The sequence below is a fragment of the Anomaloglossus baeobatrachus genome, chromosome 2, assembly GCF_048569485.1.
Source record: "Anomaloglossus baeobatrachus isolate aAnoBae1 chromosome 2, aAnoBae1.hap1, whole genome shotgun sequence".
Lineage (NCBI taxonomy): Eukaryota > Metazoa > Chordata > Amphibia > Anura > Aromobatidae > Anomaloglossus > Anomaloglossus baeobatrachus.
Window position 1 is genome coordinate 742393485 of NC_134354.1, and position 27580 is coordinate 742421064.

The 27580-nt window shown below is 45.6% G+C and overlaps 1 protein-coding gene across 1 annotated transcript in view; it reads right to left on the reverse strand.

Annotated features, from left to right (window-relative positions):
• ARHGAP20 (Rho GTPase activating protein 20) overlaps positions 1 to 27580 on the reverse strand; it is a 196845-nt gene that overhangs the window by 140615 nt on the left and 28650 nt on the right. Inside the window, exon 2 of the mRNA XM_075337427.1 lies at positions 4225 to 4310. Coding sequence (XP_075193542.1) covers positions 4225 to 4310 — 86 coding nt within the window. The remainder of the gene's footprint in view (positions 1 to 4224; positions 4311 to 27580) is intronic.

The window sequence follows — 27580 nt, forward strand, 5'->3', positions numbered from 1 at the left end:
GTTTGACGTCCATAGAGGCTATGGTTTTATCTATGAACCGGGCCTGGAGGCCGAAGTTTTTGTGGCCCGACGGGACGTCAATGCTTATTTGCCAGAGGATCACCCGGGCCGCAATCTGATGCCGGGAGACTTGGTGCAGTACACAAGGCACTGCGGGGAGAGGGGGTGGTTCCGTTGGATGCGAAGCTGAGGGGCAGTCAAGAGGCCCGAGTATCCACTGAGCCCCCTCCCCTGGTCGACACCGAGGAGTCAGAGTGATGGCAGCGGAGCGCCGCTGCAAGTTGACCCCGTTGGGACCACCAGTTTGAAAGTTCCAAAATGATAAGAGAAAATAACTAACCGAAGATGTCACCTGATTTACTACCTTGATTGAACCAGTCGTTGCCGGCAACTGTTGTCCCCGTGGGGACTGTTTGCAACATTGCGTAGAAACTGCTACGGACAAGCCCGAGAACTAGCAGGGCAACCACGAACTTGTGGTATGTAAATAAAAATGTTGTTGGCTTGAAACCGTGACCGCCTCCGGAGAGGAAAGGATGGCCCAGGCCCGCCACTACCGTAACCGGTGGCGATCCTCCGGGGGTTCAGGGGTCCCCATGGACGTGGGTCCCCTGAAAGGGACAGAACCCGCTCGGGCAGCTTGGTGCTGGACTGGGGTCAAGGGGTGCTGCCCATTTGATTAGGGGCAGCATCAGGGCCAGGTTGCTTGGGTGGGAGAGAGCGGAAGCCGTACCGTTAATAAAGACAACTGTTAGAAACGTTTAAGAAATGTGCCTCCCGATGTGGGAAGAATGCAAAATGCTTGTTTTACATGTTTTACCGTTTTATCTTTACAGTTAAAATAAAACCGGTGATGGACGGGCAGCCCACAGACGGTCTGCATTTTACTAAGGGGGAATGTGGCGCCCTGGACAAGCCGGGTCGTCACAGGAACTACACCAACACACGCCATTTCCCGGCTAGGCACACCGAAGCCAAACACAAAATCCTTGTTGCCTTCCTCCAGGGGCTGATATTCACACCAGGGGGTGGGCCAGGCGGTTGGTCCCGCCCACCGAGGAGTTCACAGTCCTGGAGGCGGGAAGAGGAGAGAGTTGAGATTAGAGTGTTGAAGTGAGAGGAGGTAAAGTGGTAGAGGAGCAGTCTGAAGGTGGTCCGGGTGTGTGGCCTGGACGGAACAGCAAGGTTGGCAGACGGTGGTGACCGTCCGCAGGAGAGGCCGATTGGAGCAAACCGTAAGGACCGTGGACGGGCGGTGGCCCGGCGGTACCGGATTGGCGAGCAAAGAGAAGCCAGCACCATCCGGCAGGGTTTACAGACCCCGACAAGGCTAGGAGTCGCCGTTGAATTTGTCAAATCCGTTAGCGAAGGGAACCTCCGGGGTTTCCCAGCACTCAAGTCCCGACTGAAGGCGACAGCTCAAACCGTAAAGGGAAACACAGTCACCGCCAAGGTTACAGTTCCCAGGGCCAGAGCCTGCGGGCAAAAGGGGCTCCTTCAGCACCCATCCAAGCTGGGGAGCGGGTTACCAGTGGGAACCCATTGGAACCGTACACACTACACAGATGCAGGGAAAGGCAGTCACCATCAACCTGCCGGGAGGATAAACACCGCAGCCGTCTGTGGGACCTGTCCATCCAGCCGTTTGTTTTACCAGAGACTTTGCATTCATCATTGGCTGAGTGAGTACCACTGTGCCGTGCGGCACAGCGCTGCCCCCGCGACCCTGCACCTCACCAGGCCCCGTAACCCGCCTGCCATTCCTACCCAACCCCTCACCGGGCCCCGGGACAACCAACCCCCTACCCACGGAGGGGAGAACTAACATCAAAGCTGCTCCCTGTCACCGCTCCCGGGATCCAAGTCTAGAGCAGCGGTGGTGTCACCAATCTCACCACAACTGTGGGTGGCATCACGGACAATATCCCTAAACCCAAACCACCCCCTTTCACTCACGGGCGAGGAACGCCGCTCGAGTCCCCGGGATCCGGCCCACCGCTCGAGCCACCACCGAGCAGCAGCAGCAGCAGCCGGACCCGAGCAGTGGGTGAGCGCAGCGTCCCCTCCTCCGCCCGCGACATACATAGCGTCGTCCACACGATGACCTATACAATATACTGTTTCACAAAAAAATGGGAGGAAAATGAGGAGTATGTCGTATAATCTGAATGTAGCTTGTCGGGGGAGGTAGACAGGGGTCGCAGGAGATGCTGCAGGCCGCGGACGCTGTGCTTCGACCTTACTGTGGGCAGTGCACTCGGGCTGTGCTGCAGGGGCAGTCATTCTGAAAATATCGGCGGTGCAGGCTTCAAATAATAGCCTGGAGTTGGCACTTGCGCAGATGGAGCTCTTGGCTCAAGATCTCATATGCGAACGTGCCTCCTCCAGCCCATTGATCTTCCTGCAGATGAGATCTTGGCTTGTCATTGAGTCTTATAAAACGAAAAGTACGGTGCATCTAAATAAACATATGAGCAGAGGTAGAAGAGGTGAATTTGTTACCTCAGCTGTGTTTACCTCACACATAGACCTCTGTTTAATGCACACCCTCTGTTGGATGCTATACCGAGACAAAAATATTGGGAGGCCTCCACATTTAACTCACAAGAGTTTTTATAATCTCCCATTTTAAATCCATAGACATTAATATGAAGTTTATCTCTGCTTTGTAGCTAGAACAGCTCCCACTAATCTGGGAAGGATTTCTCCAAGACTTTGAAAGTGTCTGTGGGATTATTTTCCCCTTCATCCTGAGGAGCATTAGTGAGGTCAGACTGTAATGTTGTAGGATTGGACAGAACTCACAATCTCCATTCTGGTTAATCCCAAAGGTGTTGGCTGGGGTTGAGGTCCAGGCTCTTTGTTGCCTTACACATTTTTACAATCTCCCCCAACTGTGTCTTTATGGACCTTGCATTGTACTCTGGAGCACAGTCATGGGGAACAGAAAATAGCCTTCCCCCAAACTGGTCCCATCAAGTTGGAGGCTACAATTGTCCAAAATATCACAAGCTGACTTACACCGGAGACATCCGATTACAGAACCCCTCTTAAATTCAATGATAAGTTTTGACCATATTGTGTAAGTCAAATGTTTATGTGTGTCAAGCCACACATCCAAACCCTCTTTACTTCTTGACACATCCAAGTCAAAAATATTTCCCGGATTTGTACATTCCTTTCTCATGAAGCTACAAAAACACCAGTGCATGCCCTTATTATCTCCCACCTTGACTACTGCAATCCCCTGCTCTGTGGCCTCCCTTCAGTCTCGCTCCCTTACAATCTATTCTAAACTATGCTGCCCGACTACTCTACCTGTCCCCCTGCTACTCCCGACCTCTCCGCTCTGCCAATATCTTCACTGGTTTCCCATTGCCCGACTCCAGTTCAAAACCATAACTATGACATTCAAAGCCATCCACAACCTGTCTCCTCCATACACCTGCAATCTAGTCTCCTGATACTTACCTGCACGTAACCTCCGATCCTCACAAGATCTTCTTCTCTACTTCCTTCTCATCTCCTCTTTCCACAATAGCATACAAGATTTCTCCCGTGTCTCCCCCATACTCTGGAATTCTCTGCCACAACAAATCAGACTCTCACCTACCTTGAAAAGCTTCAAAAGGAACCTGAAAACCTACCTCTTCCGAAAAGCCTACAACCTGCAATAACCCTCAGTCCTCCACAGCGCTGCACCACCAGCTCTACCCTAACCTACTGTATCCTCACCCATCCCCTGTAGAATGTGAGCCCTCGCGGGCAGGGACCTCTCTCCTCTTGTACCAGTATGTGCCTTGTATTGTTCTTGTTCCTATTATGTGTATGCCTTTTCACATGTAAAGCACCATGGAATAAATGGCGCTATAATAATAAATCATAATAATAATGTTTTTTTTTGTATGAGTCCTATGCCGCTGTATGGCATCAATAGAAGGCATTCATGTAATATGTACATTATTGCATGTACGCTATGTAGAGGCCAAACATGATGTGAACATAACATAACTATGGTATCTCTCTGAGTTAAAATAACTCAGCAGGTTTCCCAGCATTCATATAGGAAACCACAGCGACAACATTGTGAAATTACAAGGATCTGGGCCAAACAACAAACTCACATCTGGTACTGACATGTTCAGCCCTGCTACATCAGTATATAATGCTGCCTTAAATTTTTGTTAATACATCATCAGGGGCTCAGTAGGATTTATCACTTACTTGGTTATGGTCCTTGACTTATTCAGGGCTTTGCTTAATACAAGTGATGGCGCAGACTGGCGTCTTTGTGCCAAACTCTTCATTTTCTGCAAATAGAAAATTAGATATTTTGTAAATAAATTATAGTCCTAAAATGTCCTGGTAATCACAAAAGAGAGCACAATATTATATATGCAAGACAGAGTGCGCATTGATTCACAAGATGTAATCCATCGAGTGTGTCAGAAATATTTGGCCGCTGGACGGGAGTCTTCAGAACGACCTGTCAGTTGACGGCATCCCCGTTTCTCTTTTGACTAGCCGGCCTCATGTGAGGTCATCGTAACGGCGTGATGTACATGTGATGCCATGTCAGGTCAGGTAATCAAAGAGGAGCCACAGATTCTGTCAGGTAAGAGGCAACTCTCAGGCATCATGTCCAATGGCCACAGATCACGGAACTGACCGATGGACATGGTCCTGTGAATCAATTCACACCAACTCTCTAATACAAGCTTAATTCACTTTGGAGATGAGAATTAACTCAATATAAGGGTTTACTATCTCCTCCTTCTGGATCAACACAGCTCAATTTAGAATAGACCAAATGTGCATTATTGCACTAGTTGCTACATAAACACACTTTTTGTAAAGTCAGCCACCATGGCCACCAGCTGAGTCTACCGCTTGGATTCTCCAACAATCAACCATTGGAATTTGACATTGGCTGACAATTTGAGCAGTAGGACGTCCATATGACCTACTAGGTCATCTAGACAGGGGTCTACTTCATGTCACAACCTCATTAACCTCTCCACCAATGGTGAATCACATGCCACAATATCCCCTTTCTAATGTAAAGAGGACATTCTCTTCTTCCAGAAATTACTGTGTTGACTTTTCTGATGAGAATCAAATCTTCTGCCTGGTAAATGTATACGTAAAGAAATAAGTCCTCACTCCACTAATATTTTGTCTTTAGGGTTAAGAAAACCCTTTCACTTAAGTGTGTCGTCCAACCCAAGACAAGAATGTAAAGAGAAACAAATGTATGTATGGAAGCCGAATGAGTCTTCATTTTTGATTCCTAGGCAGACATGAATTGTGAATATAACATTTCTAGTTTTTACTATTAATTTGCTTTTGAATATACAGTATTTTATAGACAGAAATGATAACTCTTTGCCTATGACATTCGGATGCCACAGACATGTGTAGGCCATTAGTGCTGTGTCTCTAATAACCAACTATCATGAGTTCCAAAATGATTGTGGTCACCATTCTGGAGCCAAAGTGTAACTAAACAAAAAGGCAATATTCTAATATGAATGAAAATACATATAGGAATAGCATCCAGGCATGTACTCAACAATGGTGTCACCCATTAGTAGCCATAGTCAAAACTAGACCATACTTGCAGAAGGATGAGTTGTCACTAGAGTTGAGCGAGTACCTAACTATTCGTACTTGTTATACTCATAACGAATACTGTTTAATACTCGCGTATTCATTCCGAATAGCGTGTGCAATGCAAGTTAATGGGGAATACTCGCAATGTAACGAGTAACCTGAATGCCGTACTATTTGTGCGAGTACAAAAATAGTACGGCATTCGGGTTACTCGTTACGTTGCGAGTTTTTCCCCATTGACTTGCATTGCACACGCTATTTGGAATGAACACACGAGTATTAGACAGTATTCGTTATGAGTATAGCGAGTACGAATAGTTAGGTACTCTCTCAACTCTAGTTGTCACATCAACTGGGCACACGCCTAATCATTCAAAAACCTCCTGAAAATCTTACATTCAGAAATGTTTATCATCAGAAAGGAACCAAACACCCAAACAATCATTTTTTGAGGAGGCAAATGTGGCTTCAAGGGGGCATGGTCTTAAAGGGAACCAATCACCAGGATTTTCCTATATAAACTAAAGCCAGTGCTATACTGGCACTACCATGCTGATTCTATACATATATTTCGTTGTCAGATTGGATGTATAGTTTTTGAAATACAGGCAAGTAAAGTTACACAAATGTACAGCTTTTTGATTGGCAGCAGCTGCCGAATAACTACTATGTGGGACGGGTTTTGGAGGAAATGTCGATGAGGAAAATTACAAGCATCACTTCTGCACAACCAGCACTAGACTTTCCACTAGGGCAGTGATAAACTAAACAAACTTAACACTTTATGGGTTTTTCCCTATTTCAGTATTCTGCATACCATTGGCATGCCTATATTTAAAATAACAGAAACAGTCCTGCAGTCCATTCCCCACCAGGACCAGCGCTCCATCTTCATATTCTGATTCGACGTTTGTTTTCCAGCTTCATTAGTGACATCAAGCCAAGAGCAACGGGAGGCAATCACTGACCTCGTACTGTCTACATTTGCAGAGCTGCTAGGCCCAGGGACTGGCGGCAGCTGTCATGATTACTATGGGGATAGCAGGAAACCGAGGCTCCTAGGCTAACCCTCAGTCTAGGGACCCTATGCTATTGCTAGTCTCAGGGATACCCCTAAAGGTGGGAGATGCCCTAACTTCTTGGCCCTGCTCCTGAGCAGCCCTGATCTGCTGCCCCCTCTCCTTCCCACAGGGAAGACCGGGACAGGAGTGAGATTAAACCCACAAAAATAGACACACAAGGGAAACCAAAACTCTGTCACACAGTACCTTTTCACAGAGGTATAAGACAATAAAAGGTCAAGAGGAAAACAAGAGCAGGAAGGAAACAACAAGACAACGGGTAAACTCCACAATCACTGCAGGCAAAAGGCAACACTCTCCAGATAGTTGGGACACCAAAACACACAGACCAACACAGTATAACCTATAGCTGGCATAGGTAAAAGATTTCATCCAGCTTAAGTATGAGAGGAGCATACGTAATTGGCTTCCTCACAGCATGGGATCAAAGGAGTCTAAGCAGCAAGCTAGGAGAGGTTAACTCTTGCTAGCTTGACTATGACTGAAGCTGAACTGAGCGAGGAATGCCGCCGCTGCTGCCAAATGCATAAAAGTGGACTGAGTGGAACAATACAATATAAGAGATATTATTATTATTTATTATAATAGCGCCATTTATTCCATGGCGCTTTACAAGTGAAAGAGGATATACATACAACAATCATTAACAGTACAAAACAGACTAGTATAGGAGGAGAGAGGACCCTGCCCACGAGGGCTCACAGTCTACAGGGAATGGGTGATGGTACAATAGGTGAGGACAGAGCTGGTTGCGGAGTGGTGTACTGGACTGAGGGCTATTGTAGGTTGTAGGCTTGTTGGAAGAGGTGGGTCTTGAGGTTCCTCTTGAAGCTTTCCACGGTAGGGGAGAGTCTGATATGCTGAGGTAGAGCGTTCCAGAGTATGGGGGAGGCACGGGAGAAATCTTGTATGCGATTGTGGGAAGAGGGGATAAGAGAGGAGTAGAGAAGGAGATCTTGTGAGGATCTGAGGTTGTGTGCAGGTAGGTACCGGGAGACTAGGTCACAGATGTAGGGAGGAGACAGGTTGTGGATGGCTTTGTATGTCATGGTTAATGTTTTGAACTGGAGTCATTAGGCGATGAGAAGCCAGTGAAGGGATTGGCAGAGTGGCGAGGCTGGGGAAATATGATATGAGATATGAGCGCCACCACTGCTGTAACATGTATGTTATTGGAATAAGTCCGAATGTTTGGACTAATATGTGGGAATACCTAAGAATGCCATATAGGTGACTTCCCTGAGGAATCTTGTGAGGAAACGCGTTGGAAGAAACAGATGGCAAATTTTGGGTTCCAGTAAATTCAAAAATTGGACCCTAGCAAGTTCTAAGAAGATCGTGTGAGATTGTTCCGATTATTCTAAATGTATTGTGAAGGAATTGCAGCATCATGTACTCCTAGGATTTAATTGGTTCCTAGCGTTTAAGGACCAAAATAGAAATATTATGCATGTGTGAAGCCCCACAGGTGTTGTGTCGGTGTCGGTGCATTACCTTCAGGGACTCCACGTTGCTGGATCTCCGTCACTGGTAGGAAATCTTCTTGTTTGATCGTGACGCCACTCTCAGTATTGCGGTCAGTGGGGACCGCCACTGCAGGTTAGGGGACGCCTGGGGCTGATGGTGGGTGCAGTCGGATGTAGTAGCCTCCTGAGAGTGAGGCAAGCCCCAGGGCCCGGTGTAGGTTTGTAGTACTACAAGTCGCAGAATGACCACACAGGCAGAGTGTCTTTCAGGGTTTTTACTCACATTTGATGGCAGGGTGAGTAACCCGGGCGTAGCTGGGACGAACCAGGTGGAACCAGGTATCCTTCAGGCTGACTTTATGAGGGTGACTACTGACTCGCCTTCCTTAGCCCTTGGTGGTTTGGGGTAACCCCGACTTTGAGTCCCTATGGGGGTCACCCAGGGAAGATGCTCCAAGCCTCTCTCCCCTTCTTGTTTCGCCGTGTGCTTGTTCCCCGGACCAGGCCACTCCAGCCTCTTGCCTCCTATGACCTATGGGCCCTAACTTGCGGTTACGTGGCTGCGGCTTTTGTAGTGTTGTGGTGTGGGCTTTAAGAGCCCCACACCGGCAGGTTTAGCAGAAGAAAGTTGAATCTATCCCCGCTTCGGGATCTGCCGCCCGGTTGGGCCTGGTGCTCTCTAGCAGTCTCCTTACTTCCCACTCCGTGCACTCTCTAGCTGAAGCTGGCTTTCAGGCAGCACTCCTAGTTGACCGTTCTCCCCCGTCTGTAGCCACTGCGCGGACGCTGTCAGATTGCACAGCTCCAGGGATCTGCTCCTCACTTGAGCTCCCTGGACTCTACACTGACCTGGCTCACTGCTCCTCCTCTCCTGTTCTTGCCTACGCCACCTAGCAACCAGACTCTCCACCACACCCCTTGAGAGGAGATGGAGGCTCTACCCCCTCCACTATTCCAGTGAAGGTGAAGGCTTGCCCCCTCCTGGGATCCCCAGGGGTCCTCTCATGGGTACATGTGTGAGACCTGGTCACTATGCGCCTGTGTTCCACACCCCTGTCAGCCTTCTGGATTACCTGTATTGTACTGTCCCCAGCATGGGTGCAGTACTCAGTGGTGCCTGACCAGGTCAGGGGCGCCACACATGCGGTGTTATGATTTTAATCACTTGGGTCAGATTGGTGACCTTTTTTTAAAACAGGTAGTATTAAAAGCTAAGTTTTAGGTGCCTTATTTAAAAAATTATTCTAATTAATCACAATATTGCTTGATCAAACTCATCTATGCTTTTGCAAATATCTTTTCTAGGAAATAATGATGCTTTCATTTGGACTAATTAAGAAGCTTCTCAGAGACGATCTCTTTTTCAGATCTTCAGATACTAACTCTTGGCCAAGGTATCGGACAGCAGTCATCAAACCGAGACCCTACTAGAACACAGCTATTCATCTAAACTCAACCAAATATATTCTCACAACAGCTGGTATAATCTAATTTCCCTAAATTTCAGGAGTCACTTATCTTCTAAGGAATCAACAGGTTCAAGAAGGAATAATCCATCCCTTCACATCCATATTGATCCTAATTGTAGAGTTCAGGCCAAATCCTTCCAGACTCAACAGACATTAGATCCTGCTTCACACGTTTTTGCCAACCAGATGAACCACGGGGGTCTCATTCTTAAGATTCCCACTGTTTAATAGTTTGTTACCCCTTGTAGAGTAGACAAGTCCAGCTGATCCACCACCCCCCACTAAGCACTTTTTTCGGAAGTGCAGAGTGGTCTCGAAATTCAGTAGGATGAGCCAATTCATTATCATTACGAGTATGGAGAGTTAATGAGACGTGACTGCTGTAGCCAGCGATTATGTAATTAATAACATTGCTTGGGACATCATTGTTCTCCTAATGAGCCGTGGCTATTCTGGAGGAGATGCAAGCTGTTTACATCTGTCATGACTGACTTAAATAAATTAGGGGCGTTCCATCATCATTATCATCATCATCATCATTATCATATGCCTAAATTATATTTATCAGAAAATTAATGTTTAAATCAAGCAATTTAGATCTTCTTACAATTGATAATGTATTTTGGTTTTAATTTTCCATGTTTCTATATTTAATTAAAAAAAAAAAAATAGCAGCAGATTGACATTTCCCTTTTTTGCTCTTTTCCGCTTGAGCTTTGTGCACCAGGATAATGTCAAAGATCATTGAAATAAAAGGTAAGGCCTCTACCATAAAGATGGAGGCAGATAACACATGATTTACCATGAGCAATAGATGTCACTTGTACTTGCTCTCTGCACATGGCACTTCTGCACATATCACTGTCACACACGTGACTAGCAGGGTGCACCTAGTACTTGGTAAACCCCCAGAAGATGTTACAACACATAGGGAACACGATACAATGAAGGTCCCTGCCACTAGGGAGAGGGGTGAGGGGGACACCTCCTGGACTGACCTCAAGCTTCCTGAGCTCCCTAGCATCCCTATATAGGTTTTTACAACCTATCGCCGAGCCGGATACCTTAGGTCATCGGCTAGCCCTACACTCACCCTGGCTAGTGAGTAGGCCGACGTGAACACTGGACTCGCCACTACAATACAGAAACATGAGGGTAGGAATACAAACGGGGGAAATAGACATGCAAAGGAAGAGACACTCCAGGCAGCTTCAGTGCAGCAAACACCACTGCTGTACACAACACAACAGACTTCTTCCAGAGCAGGCTCCTTCCAAAGTGGACCACATAGAAATGAAGATTCAGTGTCTATCACTGGCATCATGTGATCAGATGACATGACAAATAGTGAAAGGGAGTGATCTCAAAGAGCCACACCTGAGATTGGAAGCTACAGCAAGCAGCCAGCCAGAAAAGGATGCACGGTATCACAAACAAGGACATGTTATCAAATAACAGTAGTGAACCTGCCAGCAGTAAGGTACTGTGTCCTTCTGACACCAGATTTACCTGCGGTCTCCCCCAAGCAAGATACACTCATGACAATCACAGACCATGCCTACCATAATTTACAGGCGAGTTTTACACATATCAGAGACCATGCCTACAATGGCTTTCTTAGGATGTGGGCAGTGATAGTCTACCTTATGAGATGGGAAAGGTTATAATTATGCATTATTTTATACCACTATAATCTGTAGTAATAAACTTGTGTCTTTGCTGTAGGCAACTTCCTGTTTGCTCTGTTGCTTGTGTTTCAACCAACTAAATTGAGATAAAAAAGCATGAGTAAAAAATGTGTGACGCCCTGGGCAAGCCAGGGGTCACAGGTCACAACATCACATGCACCCCCACATTCCCTGCAGGTACACCTAAGCTACCAAAATCCTTGTTGCCTTCCTCCAGGGGCTGATGTCCACACCAGGGGGTGGGCCAGGCGGTTGGCTCCACCCACCGAGGAGTTCACAGCCCTGGAGGCGGGAAGAACCAGGCAGATGAGTTTAGGAGGAGGAAGTAGAAGGAGTAAACAGTGAGAGTAGAGACAGTGGAAAGTGACAGTAGTAAAGCCTGAAGTTGGTCCGGGTGTGTGCCCCGGACTGTGACAGCAAGGTCAGCAGACGGCGGTGATAGTCTGCAGTGGGACTGTTTGGAGGTTGCTGGAAGGACCGCGGACGGGTGGTGACCCGGCGGTACTGGAGCAGTATACGAAGAACAGTCAGCACCAGGGCAGGGGCCTTTCGGATCCCGGCAAGGCTAGGAGTCGCCATAATTTGCCAAATCAGTCAGTGAAGGGGACGTCTGTCTCCTAACAACCAAGTCCCGATTGAAGGCAACAGCCCGACCATGAAGGGGAGACACCGCCAGGGCACCAGTTTCCCAGGGCCAGCGCCTGCGGGTAAAGTAGGGCTCCTTCGGCCTAGCTTGAAGCCGAGGAGCGGGTAACCAGTGGGGACCCATCGCTACCAAAGAGACTTTCATAGGTGCAGGGAAGAGACCGTCACCGCTAACTGCAGGGAACATCAGCACCGTGAACCGTCCGACGGACCCGTCCAACCAGCCGTTTGTTTACCGAGAACTGTGTCGTGTTTACTGGCTGAGTGAGTACCTCCGTGCCGTGTGGCACAGCACTGTCCCTGCGCCCCTGCACCTCCACAGGCCCCATACCCGCCTGTCCACCATTCCAATCCCATCACCGGGCCCCGGGAGCACCACAACCCCTACCCACGGAGGGGCACATCAACAACTGGCTGCTCCATACCATCACTCCCGGGCTCCCCATACAGAGCAGCGGTGGTGTTAATCAATCACCACAACCGTGGGTGGCGTCACGGACAATAAACTATCCCAAAACACCCAATCCCCTTTTCACTCACGGGCGAGGAGCGCCGCTCGAGTCCCCGGGATCCGGCCCATCGCTCGAGCCACCGAGCAGCGGCAGGCCGCAGTGCCAGCCGGACCCAAGCAGTGGGAGAGCGCGGCGTCCCCTCCTCCGCCCGCGACAACTGCATGTAACAAAAAACATAAATAAACTAAGGTGCGGCATTGGTGCAGAAAATATCAATAAACACTGATGGTGGGATGGCCTAAAAGTCTTTCTTACACTATGTGCACTTGTTGAGTGTTTGGAGAGTTTTTACCTCGGTATTTGTAAGCCAAAACCAAGAGTTGAAAAATCAGAGTAAAAGTAGCACTTCATCACATACAAACATTCCTCACCAATTTGAAGTCCATACTCACTGCTATAAAACAAACCTTTTTATCTCTCATATCCTCCCTATCTCAAAACCCTAAACAGCTATTCAACACTTTTTCTCCTCCATCCCTCAGCACCTCCTCCCTCTCCTCTCAGCCAAAGACTTTGCCTCTTTCTTCAAGCAGAAGAGAAAGCTTTGCCCTACAGGCTCCTCATAACTAGTCAGCCCTCTTTCTTCAAAACCAGCTTTTCCACCATTACAGAATATAAGCTTTCCTCTCTACTCTCCAGATCACATCTCACCACCTGTGCACTTGACCCACTCCCGTCCCACTTCATCCCCAACCTCACCGCAGTCTTCATCCTGACCCTAACCAATCTCTTCAACCTATCCCTAACAACTGGTGTCTTCCCCTTACCCTTCAAACATGCCTCAATCACACCCATCCTCAACAGTTCCCCCTTGACCCATCCCCTGTGTCTAGCTATTGCCTCATATCATTTCTACCTTATACCTCCAAACTACTGGAACAGCATTTCCATCTTGAACTGTCCTCACACCTCTTCACCTGCTCCCTCTTTGACCATCTACAATCTGGCTTCCAGCCACATCATTCCACTGAAACTGCCTTAACTAAAATCCCCAATGACCTACTAACCACCAAATCCAATCGACACTACTCTGTCCTCTTTCTCCTGGACCTGTCCTCTGCTTTTGACACAGTGGACCATTCCCTTCTACTATAGATTCTCTCTTTTCTTGGCATCACAGACTTGGAGTTATTTTGGATCTCTTTATACCTAACCGACCAAACTTTCAGCGTCTCCCACTCTCACACCACCTCCTCATCTCACCCCCTATCTGTCAGTGTCCCCCAAGGTTCAGTTCTTGGACCCCTGCTCTTCTCAATTTACTCCTTCGGCCTGCAATAGCTCATAGAGTCCCACAGCTTTCAGTATCACCTCTTCGTTGACGACACACAGATCTACCTCTCTGGACCTGATATCACCTTACTAACCAGAATCCCACAATGCCTGTCTGCTATTTGATCCTTTTTCTCTGCTCGATTTCTAAAACTAAACATGGACAAAACTGAATTCATCATCTTTCCTCCTCCTCACTCAATCCCCCCAACTGACCTATCCATCAAAGTCAATGGCTGCTCACTTTCCCCAATCCAGCATGCACGCTGTCTTGGGGTAGCCCTTGACTCTGCATTCTCCTTTGAGCCACACTTATTATTATTATTATTATTATTATTATTAATAATAATAATAATAATAATAATAATAATAATATTTCTTCACTGATATAATGCTATTAATTCCATAGCGCTTTACATACATCAGCAACACTGTCCTCATTGGGGCTCACAATCTAAAGCGGGCTTTACACGCTGCGATCTCGCTAGCGAGATCGCAAGCGATTGTACCTGCCCCCGTCGGTTGTGCGACACGGGCAAATCGCTGCCCATCGCGCACAACCTCGCTTACACCCGTCATACGAACTTACCTGTCCTGCGACGTCGCTCTGGCTGGCAATCCGCCTCCTTTCTAAGGGGCCGGGTCGTGCGGCGTCACAGCGACGTCACATGACAGGCATCCAATAGAAGTGGAGGGGCGGAGATGAGCGGTACATAAACATCCCGCCCACCTCCTTGCTTCCGCATAGCCGGTGCAGGCAGGTAAGGAGATGTTCGTCGTTCCTGCGGTGTCACACACAGAGATGTGTGCTGCCGCAGGAACGAAGAACAACATCGCTAATAAAAAGAAAACGTTTTTTGTTTTAGGACGACCTCTCCGCGGCAAACGATTTTTGCCGCTTTTGCGATCGTTTTAGGTCGCACATAAGTGTCACACGCTGCGATATCGTTAATGACGCCGATGTGCATCACAAACAACGTGACCCCGACGATAAATCATTAACGATATCGTAGCGTGTAATACCCCCTTTAGTTCCCTATCAGTATGCCTTTGGAGTGTGGGAGGAAACCAGAATACCGGGAGGAAACCCACACAAACACAGGGAAAACATTACAAACTCATTACAGATGTTGTCTTTCCAGGGCTACAAGAAGGTAATGCTAACTACTTAGCTACTGTGCCACCCACAAACAAGCTTTCTCCACCTCCTGCTGACTCCATCTCAAAAATATTTGATACCTTCCTTAACCAAGAATCTGCAAAAACGCTATTGCATACCTTCATCATCTCCCGCCTTAACTACTGCAACATCCTGCTCTGTGGTTTCCTTTCTAACACTCTCGCACCTGAACAATCTATGACAAATTGTTGCCCAACCATCCAGCTGTCTTCCCACTATTCCCTGGCCTCTCCTCTCTTCCAATCCCTTCACTGGCTCCCCATTCCCCAAAAACTCCAGTTCAAAACCCTAACCATGATATACAAAGCCATTTGCAGCATTTTTCCTCCGTAAGTGTGTGACCTAGTCTCCCGGGTACTTTAACCTTTTAACCTCCGATCCTCACAATATCTCCTCACCTCCTGACATATCTCCTTTTCTCCGAATCGCATCCAAGATTGCTCCAATGCAGCTCCACTAGTCTGGAACTCTATACGCCAACATATAAGACTCTCATCTACTTTGGAAACCTTCAAAAAGGAACATCAAGATCCACCTCTTCCATCAAGCCTACAACCTGCAGTAACCCTCAGTCCACTGTACCACCACATGACCAGCTCTACTCACACCTACTGTATCCTCACCTATTCCATGTAGACTGTGAGCCCTCGCTGGCAGGGTCCTCTCTCCTTCTGTACCAGTCTGTACTTTGTATTGTTAATGACTATTGTACTTGTCCCTAATATGTGTACCCCTTTTCACATGTAAAGCGCCATAGAATAAATGGCATTATAATAATAAATATTAATAAGGCTACGTGCACACATTGAGTATTTGGTCAGTATTTTACCTTAGTATTTGTAAGACAAAACCAGGAGTGGAACAGTCAGAGGAAAAGTATAATACAAGGGGGGCCATAAGTATGGATACACCCTGATAAAATGTAAGTGGTTGCTGATATCACCTTACCGTTTGCGGCATATTAGCACATGGGAGGGGCAAAACATTTGAGGTCAGGTGACGCCCATGGCGGCCATTTTGAATTCAACTTTACTTTTTTTTTATCAGGGTGTATCCATACTTATGGCACACCCAGAGTGTATCCATACATATGGCCCACCCTGTAGAAACACGGGCACCACTTCTGAATTTTTTACCCACTCCTGGTTTTGGCTTCCAAATACTGTGATAAAAAAACCTCACCAAATACTCAACACCACATGGCCTTAGTTGTTCGTTAGGGGTGGCTCATCCATAAAAACCACACAGCGATGTTGTACTTCTGTGGATACAAAAAAAATTGACCCCCAGATATCCTTATTTCCAAAGTTTCTAACATTACCCATGTGAGCTGCATTTTCGGACTGGACATGTATACTATGAATGAGCAATGTGACCATTTAAATTGGTTGTACCGGCTCCGAAAAAAACTCCCATACCCTATTAGGATATTTTAAATTACTAAAACGGGGGTTACCAGAATGGAGACTTTCTAAAAAGATAGCCTCTCACTTCAGAGGATCAACACACCTATACATTTTAGATAGCAATGCCAATGTGTAATACCTCATGTCCCCAGTGGTGGCGCTGTACGGGTATTGAACACTTGCTTTTATGTTCCCAGGCAGATTACAGCTGATCCCTGAGAATTTTAGCAGTGAGACAAAATTTTAAAGGACATAATAAGAAAAAAAAGGGTTGTCCAACGCATACGAGGAATATTATGCTGTAAAACATTTACCGTAGATATTTTTAGGTTGTTTTTCTCATATTCTTGCATCGACTCAAGCTGAACTGTTGGCTTCCTCCATCTCCACCCATCCCCTGTAACGTGCACGTAGCACCTGAGGTTGAAAAACGTTTAATGCATACCATAATATTGTAATACATTTTGCTTCAATATAGCTGACTTGGAAGAAATCACAGACGTATTTTATTTCCCCGGAGAACTACTATTTGGCAGTAAAGAGGAATCAGCAAAAAACAAGCATCCAAAACATACATCAGAGCAGACATCTGAACAGAGACTGACCGATCTACAGCTCACTGCAAATTATGGTTAAGTCTATGCTGTTATGTTATTCACTATGACCTCTGCTGACCCTTCCACCATTATTTGAGGTCAGACCGTCATTACTTCACCTGACCCCTCATGGGATGATCCCACAACCTTCACACCTTCCTTTGCAGATACCCTGATGACAGGGACGTACATAGAAATCATGGAACCCCATAGCAGAAGTTCTAATTGAAAAAATAAGTATATTAATTCATATTTTTCCTGGATCACATAAGATTATATGTCACAACTTTACAGCCCTTACAAAGTAATTTGCCTCCTATTGAAGCCCCTAGATTCCCCTTTCATTTCATCCATAAAGTGTGATGCCAACAAAAGTGCCCCACAAACACTGTATTATACCCCACAGGGAATCCTCCACATATACAGTAGGATGACCCTACTGTACCCCCCTCAGCTACCCCGGTAAAGTATAGTGACTCCCAACACAATATGCTCCTCAACTGTGACCTCCCCCCACAGCCTTCTGTGCAGAATAGTGGACCTATATACAGTTAATGGCCCCCACACCCCTTCGCACTGTATAATGACCCCCCACTAGCCCTCCGCACAGTATAATGGACACCACACAAACCTTCACACAGTATAATTGCTTGCATACAGTATAATGGCCGTCAAATATCCTTCCATAACTTATAGAGGCTCTCTTAAAGCCCTTCAAATATTATAATAGCCCTCACATTGCCTTCCAAATAGTATATTCGCCCACACATAGCCCCCATAGTCCTCCAAATAGTATAATTGGTCACACATAGTCCTTCATATAGTATTATGCACCCTCATAGCCTTCCATATAGTATAATGCACCCCGTAGTCCTCCATATAGTATAATGCATCCCATAGTCCTCCATAAATTATAATGTGCCCCATAGTCCTCCGTATATTATAATACACTCCCATAGTCCTCCATATATTATAATTCACATAGTGTTCCAAATAGTATAACTCCCATAGTCCTCCATATACTCTAATGCACCCCATAGTCTTCTGTGAACTATATGCTCAACACAAATCATATCAATGCGGACACTGTTTTTACCCAGCACTATTAAATTCATAGATGGTCCAAATCAAGGCAATAGGCAATCGTCGACAAAAAATATAGAAGACAAGTGAATGTGCCTTAAAATCTATCCACATCCTTCAGCAACATGAATGCCCACAAAGTGGGACAACCAACAACAACCTCGGATGTAACCATAGAATAATTATACTGGGCCTTATGCTAATAATATCACTTAGCTTTCAATGGCTGCAAACAATCCCAAACAGATCGCCAAGTTGCTTCTGTCCAAAAGAGCAGCCGGATAGCTTGTTGCCCGCCCGACGCGTTTCCTCCCGGCTATAGTCCACTCCGTGGTTCTTCAGGGGCTCCCACAGTGGTGTATATGCAGATGACAGCAGTCCTGTCACCTGATCACTCAGTCCCAATGTTGTTGAGACATTATACCAGGAAAGGACCAGGACAGGGGACATTATATTACAGGATAAGGGTCAGGATGGAGGAAATTATTACAGGAAGGGGCAAGGATTGAATATATGGGGGATATTTTTGCAAAGAAGGATGAAGCTAGGGAACAATAATACAGGAAGGGGCCAGGATGGAGGGACATTATTACAGGATAGGGGCTGTGGCAGAGATTATTACAGGAGAGGGCAAGGATGGAAGATATTATTACAAAAAAGGAACCAAGCCAGAGGACGTTATTACAGGAAGGCGATGTAATGAAGGGACATTATTACAGGAAGGGGCTAGAATAAAGGAACATTATTAGAGGAAGAGGCTAGTATGGAGGGATATTATTACAGGAAGAGGCCAGTATGGAGGGATATTATTACAGGAAGAGGCCAGGATGGAGGGACATTACAGGAAGGGACTAGAATGAAGGGACATTACTACTGGAAGGGGACAGATTGGAGGACATTATTACAGGGACCTGTCTATCAGACCAACATGCTAGTCCAAGGGTCCAGGTACAAAATTTTTTAACTGCGGCCCACAGGACTAGTTATACCACTGCATGTTGTTATAAGACATTGAAAAGGTACACAAAATGCACTTGCTCAGTTACAAGAGAAAACAATATAGAAAAGATATAAGTTTAAAATGTGGGAAGAAAAAAGAGATTTTCAGCTCACCTGACACCCGAAGCCATAAGATCCTAGGGATGCACGTGGTCCGCTGGTAAGTCCAAACCAGCCAGCAGGTAACGTAGGAAAGGGAAAAAAAATCGGACCCAGCACCAATTCCAAAGTTATGTAAAAATCAAACTTCTTTATTAATACATGGTTAAAAAATTCTTTTATGAAGACCATGGTGAAGAGTATAAAACATAGCACTTTACGCGTTTCGGACTCCATAAATTTAAAAACAAATAAACTAGTCCTTAATCATAAGTGATTATGATTAAGGACTAGTTTATTTGTTTTTAAATTTATGAAGTCCGGAACGCGTAAAGTGCTATGTTTCATACTCTTCAACCTGGTCTTCATATAAGAATTTTTTAACCATGTATTAATAAAGAAGTTTGATTTTTACATAACTTTGGAATTGGTGCTGGGTCCGATTTTGTTTTTTTTTTTCCCTTTCATAAGTTTAAAATGCCATTACTAAATGCAGCAACAAAGGCACACAACCAAATGCTTCCACCTTACTAGATGTCAATCATATAGAAAAAGCACAATCCTCAGTAAATTCACAAGGATGCCAGGAGTTTAAAGAAGGCATTGAGAACAAATCCCAGGTTTAAGAACTCAAATCCAGCCCTTCCAGTAAGGATTTGGCACTATGCTATAACTTCAAAGTACTGGAGTAAGTCAGGATATGTTATTAAGTTTTATGGTACCTGCCTATAAAAAGCCCAAATCATAGCACAACCTGCATCCTACAAATCTGTATCCCCTGCTTAGTACAGTCACGGGCAGACAGAGGGCTTCAAACCCCATGGACCTCTGCACCTGATGAAGACGGGGTCTGAACTGACAAAAATGTTCATATATATTGGAAAAAGAATAAATCGAGATAAATATTTGTCACGTCACAAGCAGAGAAAAATGTGCAAATAGAGAGAGGGGATTTCCTCTCAAATAAATTATCTTGACATTGGCAACGGTATTGTGTATGCTTCATAGAGTCGTCTGCTGGGATTATAACAAAGCACATACAAATATTACTGATGGAAGACTAATACAAAAAATTTTAGAGGCGTATTCCCCTTTATAGTATTGGACTCAACTCTGGGGTTCAGAAGTCTCATGCAAATCAAGGGAAAAGTAGCAGATCTCTGACTCTCTATATAGTCTCTATCATGAATCTATCACCAGGTTTGTGCAGAGACCTTAAAGGGAACCTGTCATCAGGTTTTTCCCTTATAAACTGCTGCCACCACCAGTGAGCCCTTATAGACAGCTTTCTAGATAACTGTATATAAGAGCCCAGGCCGCTCTGTAGAACATAAAAAACATCTTTATTATACTCACCTAGGAGGCGGCCTGGTGTGATGGGTGTCACTGGTCGCGGGTCTGGCGCCAAATCTCTGCTGCGTTCATCGTCCTCCTCATTCCCAGCCCTGTGTGGATGACGTGTCCTACATCATCTACACAGGCCGGCATTGTGGTCCTGCGCACTTTCATCTGCCCTGCTGAGAGCAGATCAAAGCATTGTAACGCATAGACTCGAGGAAATGTCAAAGACCGCCAGCGCATGCGCCCTACAGTACTTGGATCTGCCCTCAGCGGATAGATCAAAGTGCGCAAGAGCGCAATGCCTGCCTGTGTGGATGACGTAGGACGCATCATCCGCACTGGTCTGGGAAGGCGATTCTAGAATGCTGTATATAAGGGCTCACTGGTGGTGGTTGCAGCTCATAATTGAAAAACCTGGTGACAGGTACCCTTTTATTCTAGCAATGTATCCCATAGTAGGCTATCTTTTGCTTTTTCCATAGTGTTATATTAGCAGGAGATTGTCACTAGAGGACTAGATATCTCGTGTCTCTTGCTCCAACCTCTCCCCCACCACTGATTAACAGCTTTCTGTCAACATACATTGTACACAAAAAGTTGCCAATTTGTGGTGATAGAGTCGGATATACTAAAACTACAGTAAGTTACGCATTGCAGGAATAAGGGTTTCTGTCCCTAATTTAAGCTACTAAAAATGTTATTACAGATTCCCTTTAAAACATACACAGATTTCTCAAAATTGAGTGTTTGTTACAATTGTTCAATAAACTAAATAACCCTCTGTAAGATAAATGTGTCCGGAGCCCAAATCCCTCTGATGTACTAAAAATTGAATCAAATTGATCATTATAAGCAAAATGTCTGGAGTTAATAATGATTGTCTATATTGGATAGAATTATATCTGCCTCTTAGCTATATACAGGACTGAAAATAAAAACAGGTTTATATAAAGATGAGAGGGTCACAAAAGGAAAGATTAAAGTGGGGGTTCTATCTGGATAAATTTACTATACTCTGAACTACATGAGATAGCGTTAAAGGGAACCTGTCACCAGATTTTTCCATATTAAACTAAAAGAATCCCCTTCTGCAGCTCCTGGGCTGCATTCTATGGAGGTGCACCCTGGCCCTGATTCCCCTTCCAGACCCCAAAAATAACTTTATAAAACTTGGTTCTTAGGTATGCTAATTACCTTGGTTGGCCAGATGGGCGGGCTCATTTTCTGCTCCTTTCCCCCCTTCTGTTGATGATTGCCGTCCTCCTTTCTTGATTGACGGGATGACACCCTCTGTAATCCTCCTCGTCGCATTTTGAAATCTCGCGCCTGTGCAGTTAGGTCAGCTCGCGCAGGCACAGTTCGCTCTGCCATATCGCGGGCAGAGCAGAAAACAGCTGCCCTAGCTCACGCCGGTGAGCTAAATGCGCAGGTGCGAGATTATGGGCGGGTACGAGCATGGCGCTGGTGAGGTCGGCGCTGTGCATGACCTCACCAGCGCCATGCTCATATCCGCACATAATCTTGCGCCTGTGCATTTAGCTCACCGGCGCAAGCAAGGGCAACTGTTTTCTGCTCTGCCCGCGATGTGGCAGAGCGAACTGAGCCTGCACGAGCTGACCTAACTGCACAGGCGCGACTTTTGTAAATGCAACGAGGAAAATGATGGAGAGCGTCATCCCATTAATCAATACAGGAGGATGGCGATCATCGACAGGAGGGAGGAAAGGAGCAGAAAATGAGCCCGCCCATCTGGCCAACACAGTTAATTAGCATACCTTAGGGCCAGGTTTTATAAAGTTATTTTTAGGGTCTGGAAAGGGAGTCAGGGTCAAGGTACACCTCCATAGAACGCAGCCCAGGAGCTGCAGAAGATGATTCTTTTAGTTTAATATGGAAAAATCTGGTGACAGGTTCCTTTTAATTGTTTTTTGATCAGTGACCTTAGAGACACAGCAGAGTAGAGAGGAGGACTGGAGCCACAGCCTACAGCTTATATATGGAGACTAACTTGGGCTACTAGCTTATGAATTTTCTTTGAATCACTTTTGGGACACACTGTGCATTGTATAACCCCCCCAAAAAAATAAAGTTGGGTTTTCTGCTGGTTAAAATCACCATAACCGAAACTACTTGAGACAGGTTGATTTGGTGCTGGTTTGCCCTCATTTACCTTCCATGTTATAGTGCATCAATCACCACTATGATGGCTATGGTCAAGGTCTATCTGACACCATTGGGCAAAACAGAGAGGAAGACTGGAGCCACAGCCTGCAGCATAGCAATGAAGACTAACGGGCAACTGGCTTGTGAATTTTCAAGTCATCATTCTTGGGGGGCACTTTATGTATTGTATTGTAAGTAAAAGATTAAAAAGGGGCTTTATTCCGGCTATCCTTACCATATCATGAACTACACGAGGCAGAAGAACTTAGTGCTCGTTTGCCCTCATTCCCTTTTCATGGTAAAGTCCATTAATCTCCTGTATGATGGCCAAGCTTACTGACCTATCAGATGCCTTGGAGCCAAGCAAAAAAGGGGACTGGATTCACAGCCCGCAGCATGGGAGTGGAAAAGAGACTGACTGGGGCCACTGGTTTGTGAATCTCCATTTCATTACTGTGGGGGCACTCTGTGCATTGTATAAAGTAAAAGATTAAAATGTGGCTCACGTCCCATTAAAATAAGGGGTAACACCAATCTAGAAGGAAAAGTCCAGCTCACCTCAATGTGACAAGCCCTCTTGTTAGGAGCACAGATCCGCTTTGCCAAAACGTGTAAACATGATGAGAAGAAAATCCAATTCCAGCTTCACTAATTATAGCCTTCTTTATTAATAAAATCACAAAAAAGATGCAGCCTAAAGTAAGTAAAGCTGGACTTGGGTTTTTGTACCACCAATCTGACTAGTGTACCTCTTTCCCGGTCTCCTATAGCTATGACATTGGCTGACTCTATGGTAAAGGAAAGTATTAAACTGAATTTTATGAAGAGGGCTCAGTGGATACAAATCTTAATGTGAATCTGTCTGCAGGTTTTTGCTATATAATCTGAAAGCAGCATGCTGAAGGGTTAACACAAAGAATTCAGCTATGTGTCTCTTATCACAAAGTGTTTGTCCGACTCTGCCCTTTCCTGTGATTAGCAGCTCACTGTTTATAGACATTGTACATAGAGAGCCTGGTGTGGAAGAGGCTGCTTTTTCAGCTCCGTGGCTTTGCTAAAACTAAAACCTTTGGTTGTATCATAACGGCTGCTGCAAGTAATCTAAGTGATACATGGTTGGATTCAGAATCTCCTTGCAGAAAGTAATCTAAGTGATACATGGTTGGATTCAGAATCTGTTTGCCTACATCGTACTGCTCTCAGATAAGGTAGCAAAAACCTGATGACAAATTCCCTTTAAATATGAAGAGGAGTGTAAATATAAATGTATTTGTACAGGCAATGTTACATAAAACCATTTAAATGAAGATGTTTATCTTCCAGCTATACGAGCTGATATGTAATCAGATGTTTGTTGTAGAAACAGCCCTTAAATACATTATAGGGTGAAGTAAACAGATTTATTTTGTCTTCTAGAGTCATGCAGAATTAATTTGCTTTGGAGCTGTAATAAGGCGAATGCACCGCATGTGTTCGTCTTTTGTATATAAACATTGATCTTGTCTGTTTACTTTCTTTCTTGGAGAAAGCTTTACATTTTCATGTAAACCTTATATGTTTTATGCTTTTTGTTGGAGTTTTCATACTCAAAACAGATCCCTTAAAGTTTCGACATGGTGTCAACTAACGTCTGTCATAGAGGCTGCGTTTCCATTGATTTTAGACAAAGTTTAAAAATGCTGACTGTGACGAAGAATTGAATTAACTAGTTTATAGAAGTTTTGATTTTATACAAACAAAAATATAATTTAAGGGGAGTCCCCAAAAAGGTACGTCCATGTTCTATTAGGGCATAGGAACATCATATATTGGGGTACCTAACTAGTGGATTCTCTTCTTTACAGGGGTTGTGTCTTATATGATGTTTATGTCATATCAACAATTTTTAGAGCTCCCAATAGAAATCATTGGAAAGAGCCATGTATATCCATCGATCACTCTAATCCTGTGGGACCTGTGGTGTTGACAGGGTTAGCTTTCTGTTTCTGGGAAAACAAAGACCCCTCGACTAGTCTTAGGCCTAATTAGCATAGGGAAAGCGAGGTTACTCCATGGTTACTCCATGGTTGCCTCCTTCCGGTTACCGCGGCCTCCGGCAGTGAGCCCGCAGTAATCCCCACACATCTATGCTAATCTGATCAGCAGACATCTGTGGCTAACAGGCACAGGTGGATCAGAGATCCACCCACACCTGTTAAGCCCTTACATCGGGCTGTCAAACACTGACAGCGCTATTTAAATGGCTGCAGCGAGGATCGTGCAGTTCCCGCTGCAATCGGCGGCCCTGTAATGTGATTACGGGGTGCCAATGTGTTGCCATAGTAGCGCAGAGTCAGCTGATAATCCCTGACGTTGTCATAACTCACTTCCTTTGAGAGCCGTCAGAGCGCCGGCACCCATAGGAGATCAGCATTTCTGCTGATCGGAGCAATACTGCTCTGATCAGCAGAAATGTACAGGCGATCGGACCATGCAGTGATAAGGTTCCTTAGGGGGACTAGTAAAATAAATAAAAAAATGTAAACATTTTTTTCTAAAAGTAAAAAAAAATTCTAAAAGTTCAAGTCACCTTCCATTTGCCCCATTACAAATAAACAGTTAAAAAAATAAATAAATACACAAATTTGGGATCGCTGAGTTCAGAAATGCCCAATCTATCAAAATATAAAATCAATTAATCTGATCGGTACATGGTGTAAATAAAAATAAAATCCAAACGCCAAAATTACTTTTTTTGGTTGCTGCAACATTTTTTAAAATGCAATAACAGGAGATCAAAACAAATGGTATAATTAAAAATGTCAGCTCAAGATGCTAAAAATAAGCCATCACTGAGCCCCAAATACTGAAAAGTGAGAACCCAATGGGTATCGGAAAATGGCGACAAAAGCGCAATTCTTCTTTTGGACAAACTTGTGATTTTTTTTCATGCCTTAGATAAAAGTCAAAGTATACATGTTTGGTGTCTACGAACTCGTACTGACTTGAGGCATCACACAGACACATCTGTAGCACCCCTGAACCTGTCAGGGCACTACAAGGTACTGCATCCTGTCAAAGATGCAGGGCCTACCCCCAGGGACCTGGAAGACCAGTGCCGGTAACATCAAAACACATAAACATCCCCAGTTTCCCTCTCCCAATCATTGGTGACTGGCTAGTCCAGGACCCAATGGACAGCCACCCAGGGGTGGAGCCAGTCCAGTCCACTAGACGACAACCAGGTGGGAGGGGACAACAGAGAGACAGGAGGAGAGTCTGTAGTGACAGCTGAAGGAGATGGACATTTCTTCAGATGGGGTCGTGTAGCAGTGACCTAGCTGGTGAAGGAGACTGGTTGCCAGGGAGGGTACAACCAGGTACCCCTGGAACCAGAGCACCGACAGGGCACAGGGCCCTAGGTCAGGAGGATGCTTCAGGCTACCTGACAAATACCTGCACAGTGAGGGGACCATCCAGGACCTCACTGACCCAACAGGGGCACCAGCAGTAAAGATTGAGCCAGGGACCAGAACAGACCACCGACTCTACAGGGTTCACACTGCCCGCCGTACGGACCAGAGACTGACGACAAACAGGAGAGGACCCCTAGATGCTCCAAGCTATTCATATTAAATTCATGATACCACTCCACGCAGCCACCATACCCAATGACTTGTAGGAAGGTCTCCATGAGGTATCGCTTCACGTCCGCAGCCTTGTGAGTTTTACACGTTCTAATCATAGCATTTCTGTATGCAAGGTGTTGATTCGTATTGAATTGATGATGATCTACAACTTTGTAATTCACTTTTTTTCTCTATCTCGTTTTGTTTTTGAGATAAAATGCTAACTCTGTTGTTTTCCACCAGGTGGCGCAATTAGTGGTTTCATTGTGTAGCGTATGGCTACTTTACTATACCTAGACACTAGTGATGAGCGAGCATGCTTGTAACTACTCGCTACTCGCACGAGTATCACTGTACTCGGGCTACTCGGCGGGTACCGAGTAATCTCGCGATACTCGTGCTGTACTCGTGGTCTTCATCCCTGCATGTTGGCGCTCTTTTGAGAGCCAGCCCTCATGCAGGGATTGGCTGGCAGACCACTGCAATGCCACAGCCCTGTTAGTTGTGGAATTGCAGTGATTGGCCGGCCTGCACAGCGTGACCGAGCCTTTATATCGGCCGGCGCGCTGTGCTCTGCTCACAGCTATCCAGACAGTGAGTGCAGGGAGAGTGTCGCTGATTCAGGGAAAGCTTTGCGGCCCTTTATAGCTTTTTCAGTTGCAGGGCTGCAAACAGTGTGACCAAAAGTCCTTCTCAGGACTATTCTAGTTGTATACAGGCAGGCAGGGTATAGCCAGGTCGGAGTACAGTAGCAGAGTCCTTCTCAGGACTATTGTTGCTATATACAGGCAGGGTATAGCCAGGTCTGAATACAGGCTAGTGACCAAAAGAGTCCTTGTCAGGACTATTGTACCAGTATACAGGCAGGCAGGCAGGCAGGGTAGTGGTGACCGTATACCAGCCTTCATCATATCTGGGGCTGGTGTACACAGTGTAAAACAGTCCAGATAGTGTCTGACTTGTCTGTAATTGTCGCTCCCCAAAAAAACCTGTTAGGTTCTTATTGCGTCCGTGCTTGGTTTTTAAAACCGCACGTGTGTGCCTGTTGGTGGCAGCGTACAGGTGCACTTGTGTGCAATTTCCAGAAACTTTGATATAACGCACAAGTAGTGAATATACACGTCAGCAGTGCACAGCATTGCAAAATGCGCAAGGGCATTGGCAAGGAACAAGGAAGTGGACGTGATGGTGGTGCAGGCAGAGGCCGAGGTCGTGGGCAAGCTCTAATTTCGCCACAACAAAGGGCCACATCTAGTCGCTCGCACGTCCTGTCCCAAATTCTTGGGGACCGCAGCAGTACACCGCTCTTGAACCAAGACCAGTGTCAACAGGTTGTTAGTTGGATAGCAGATAATGCT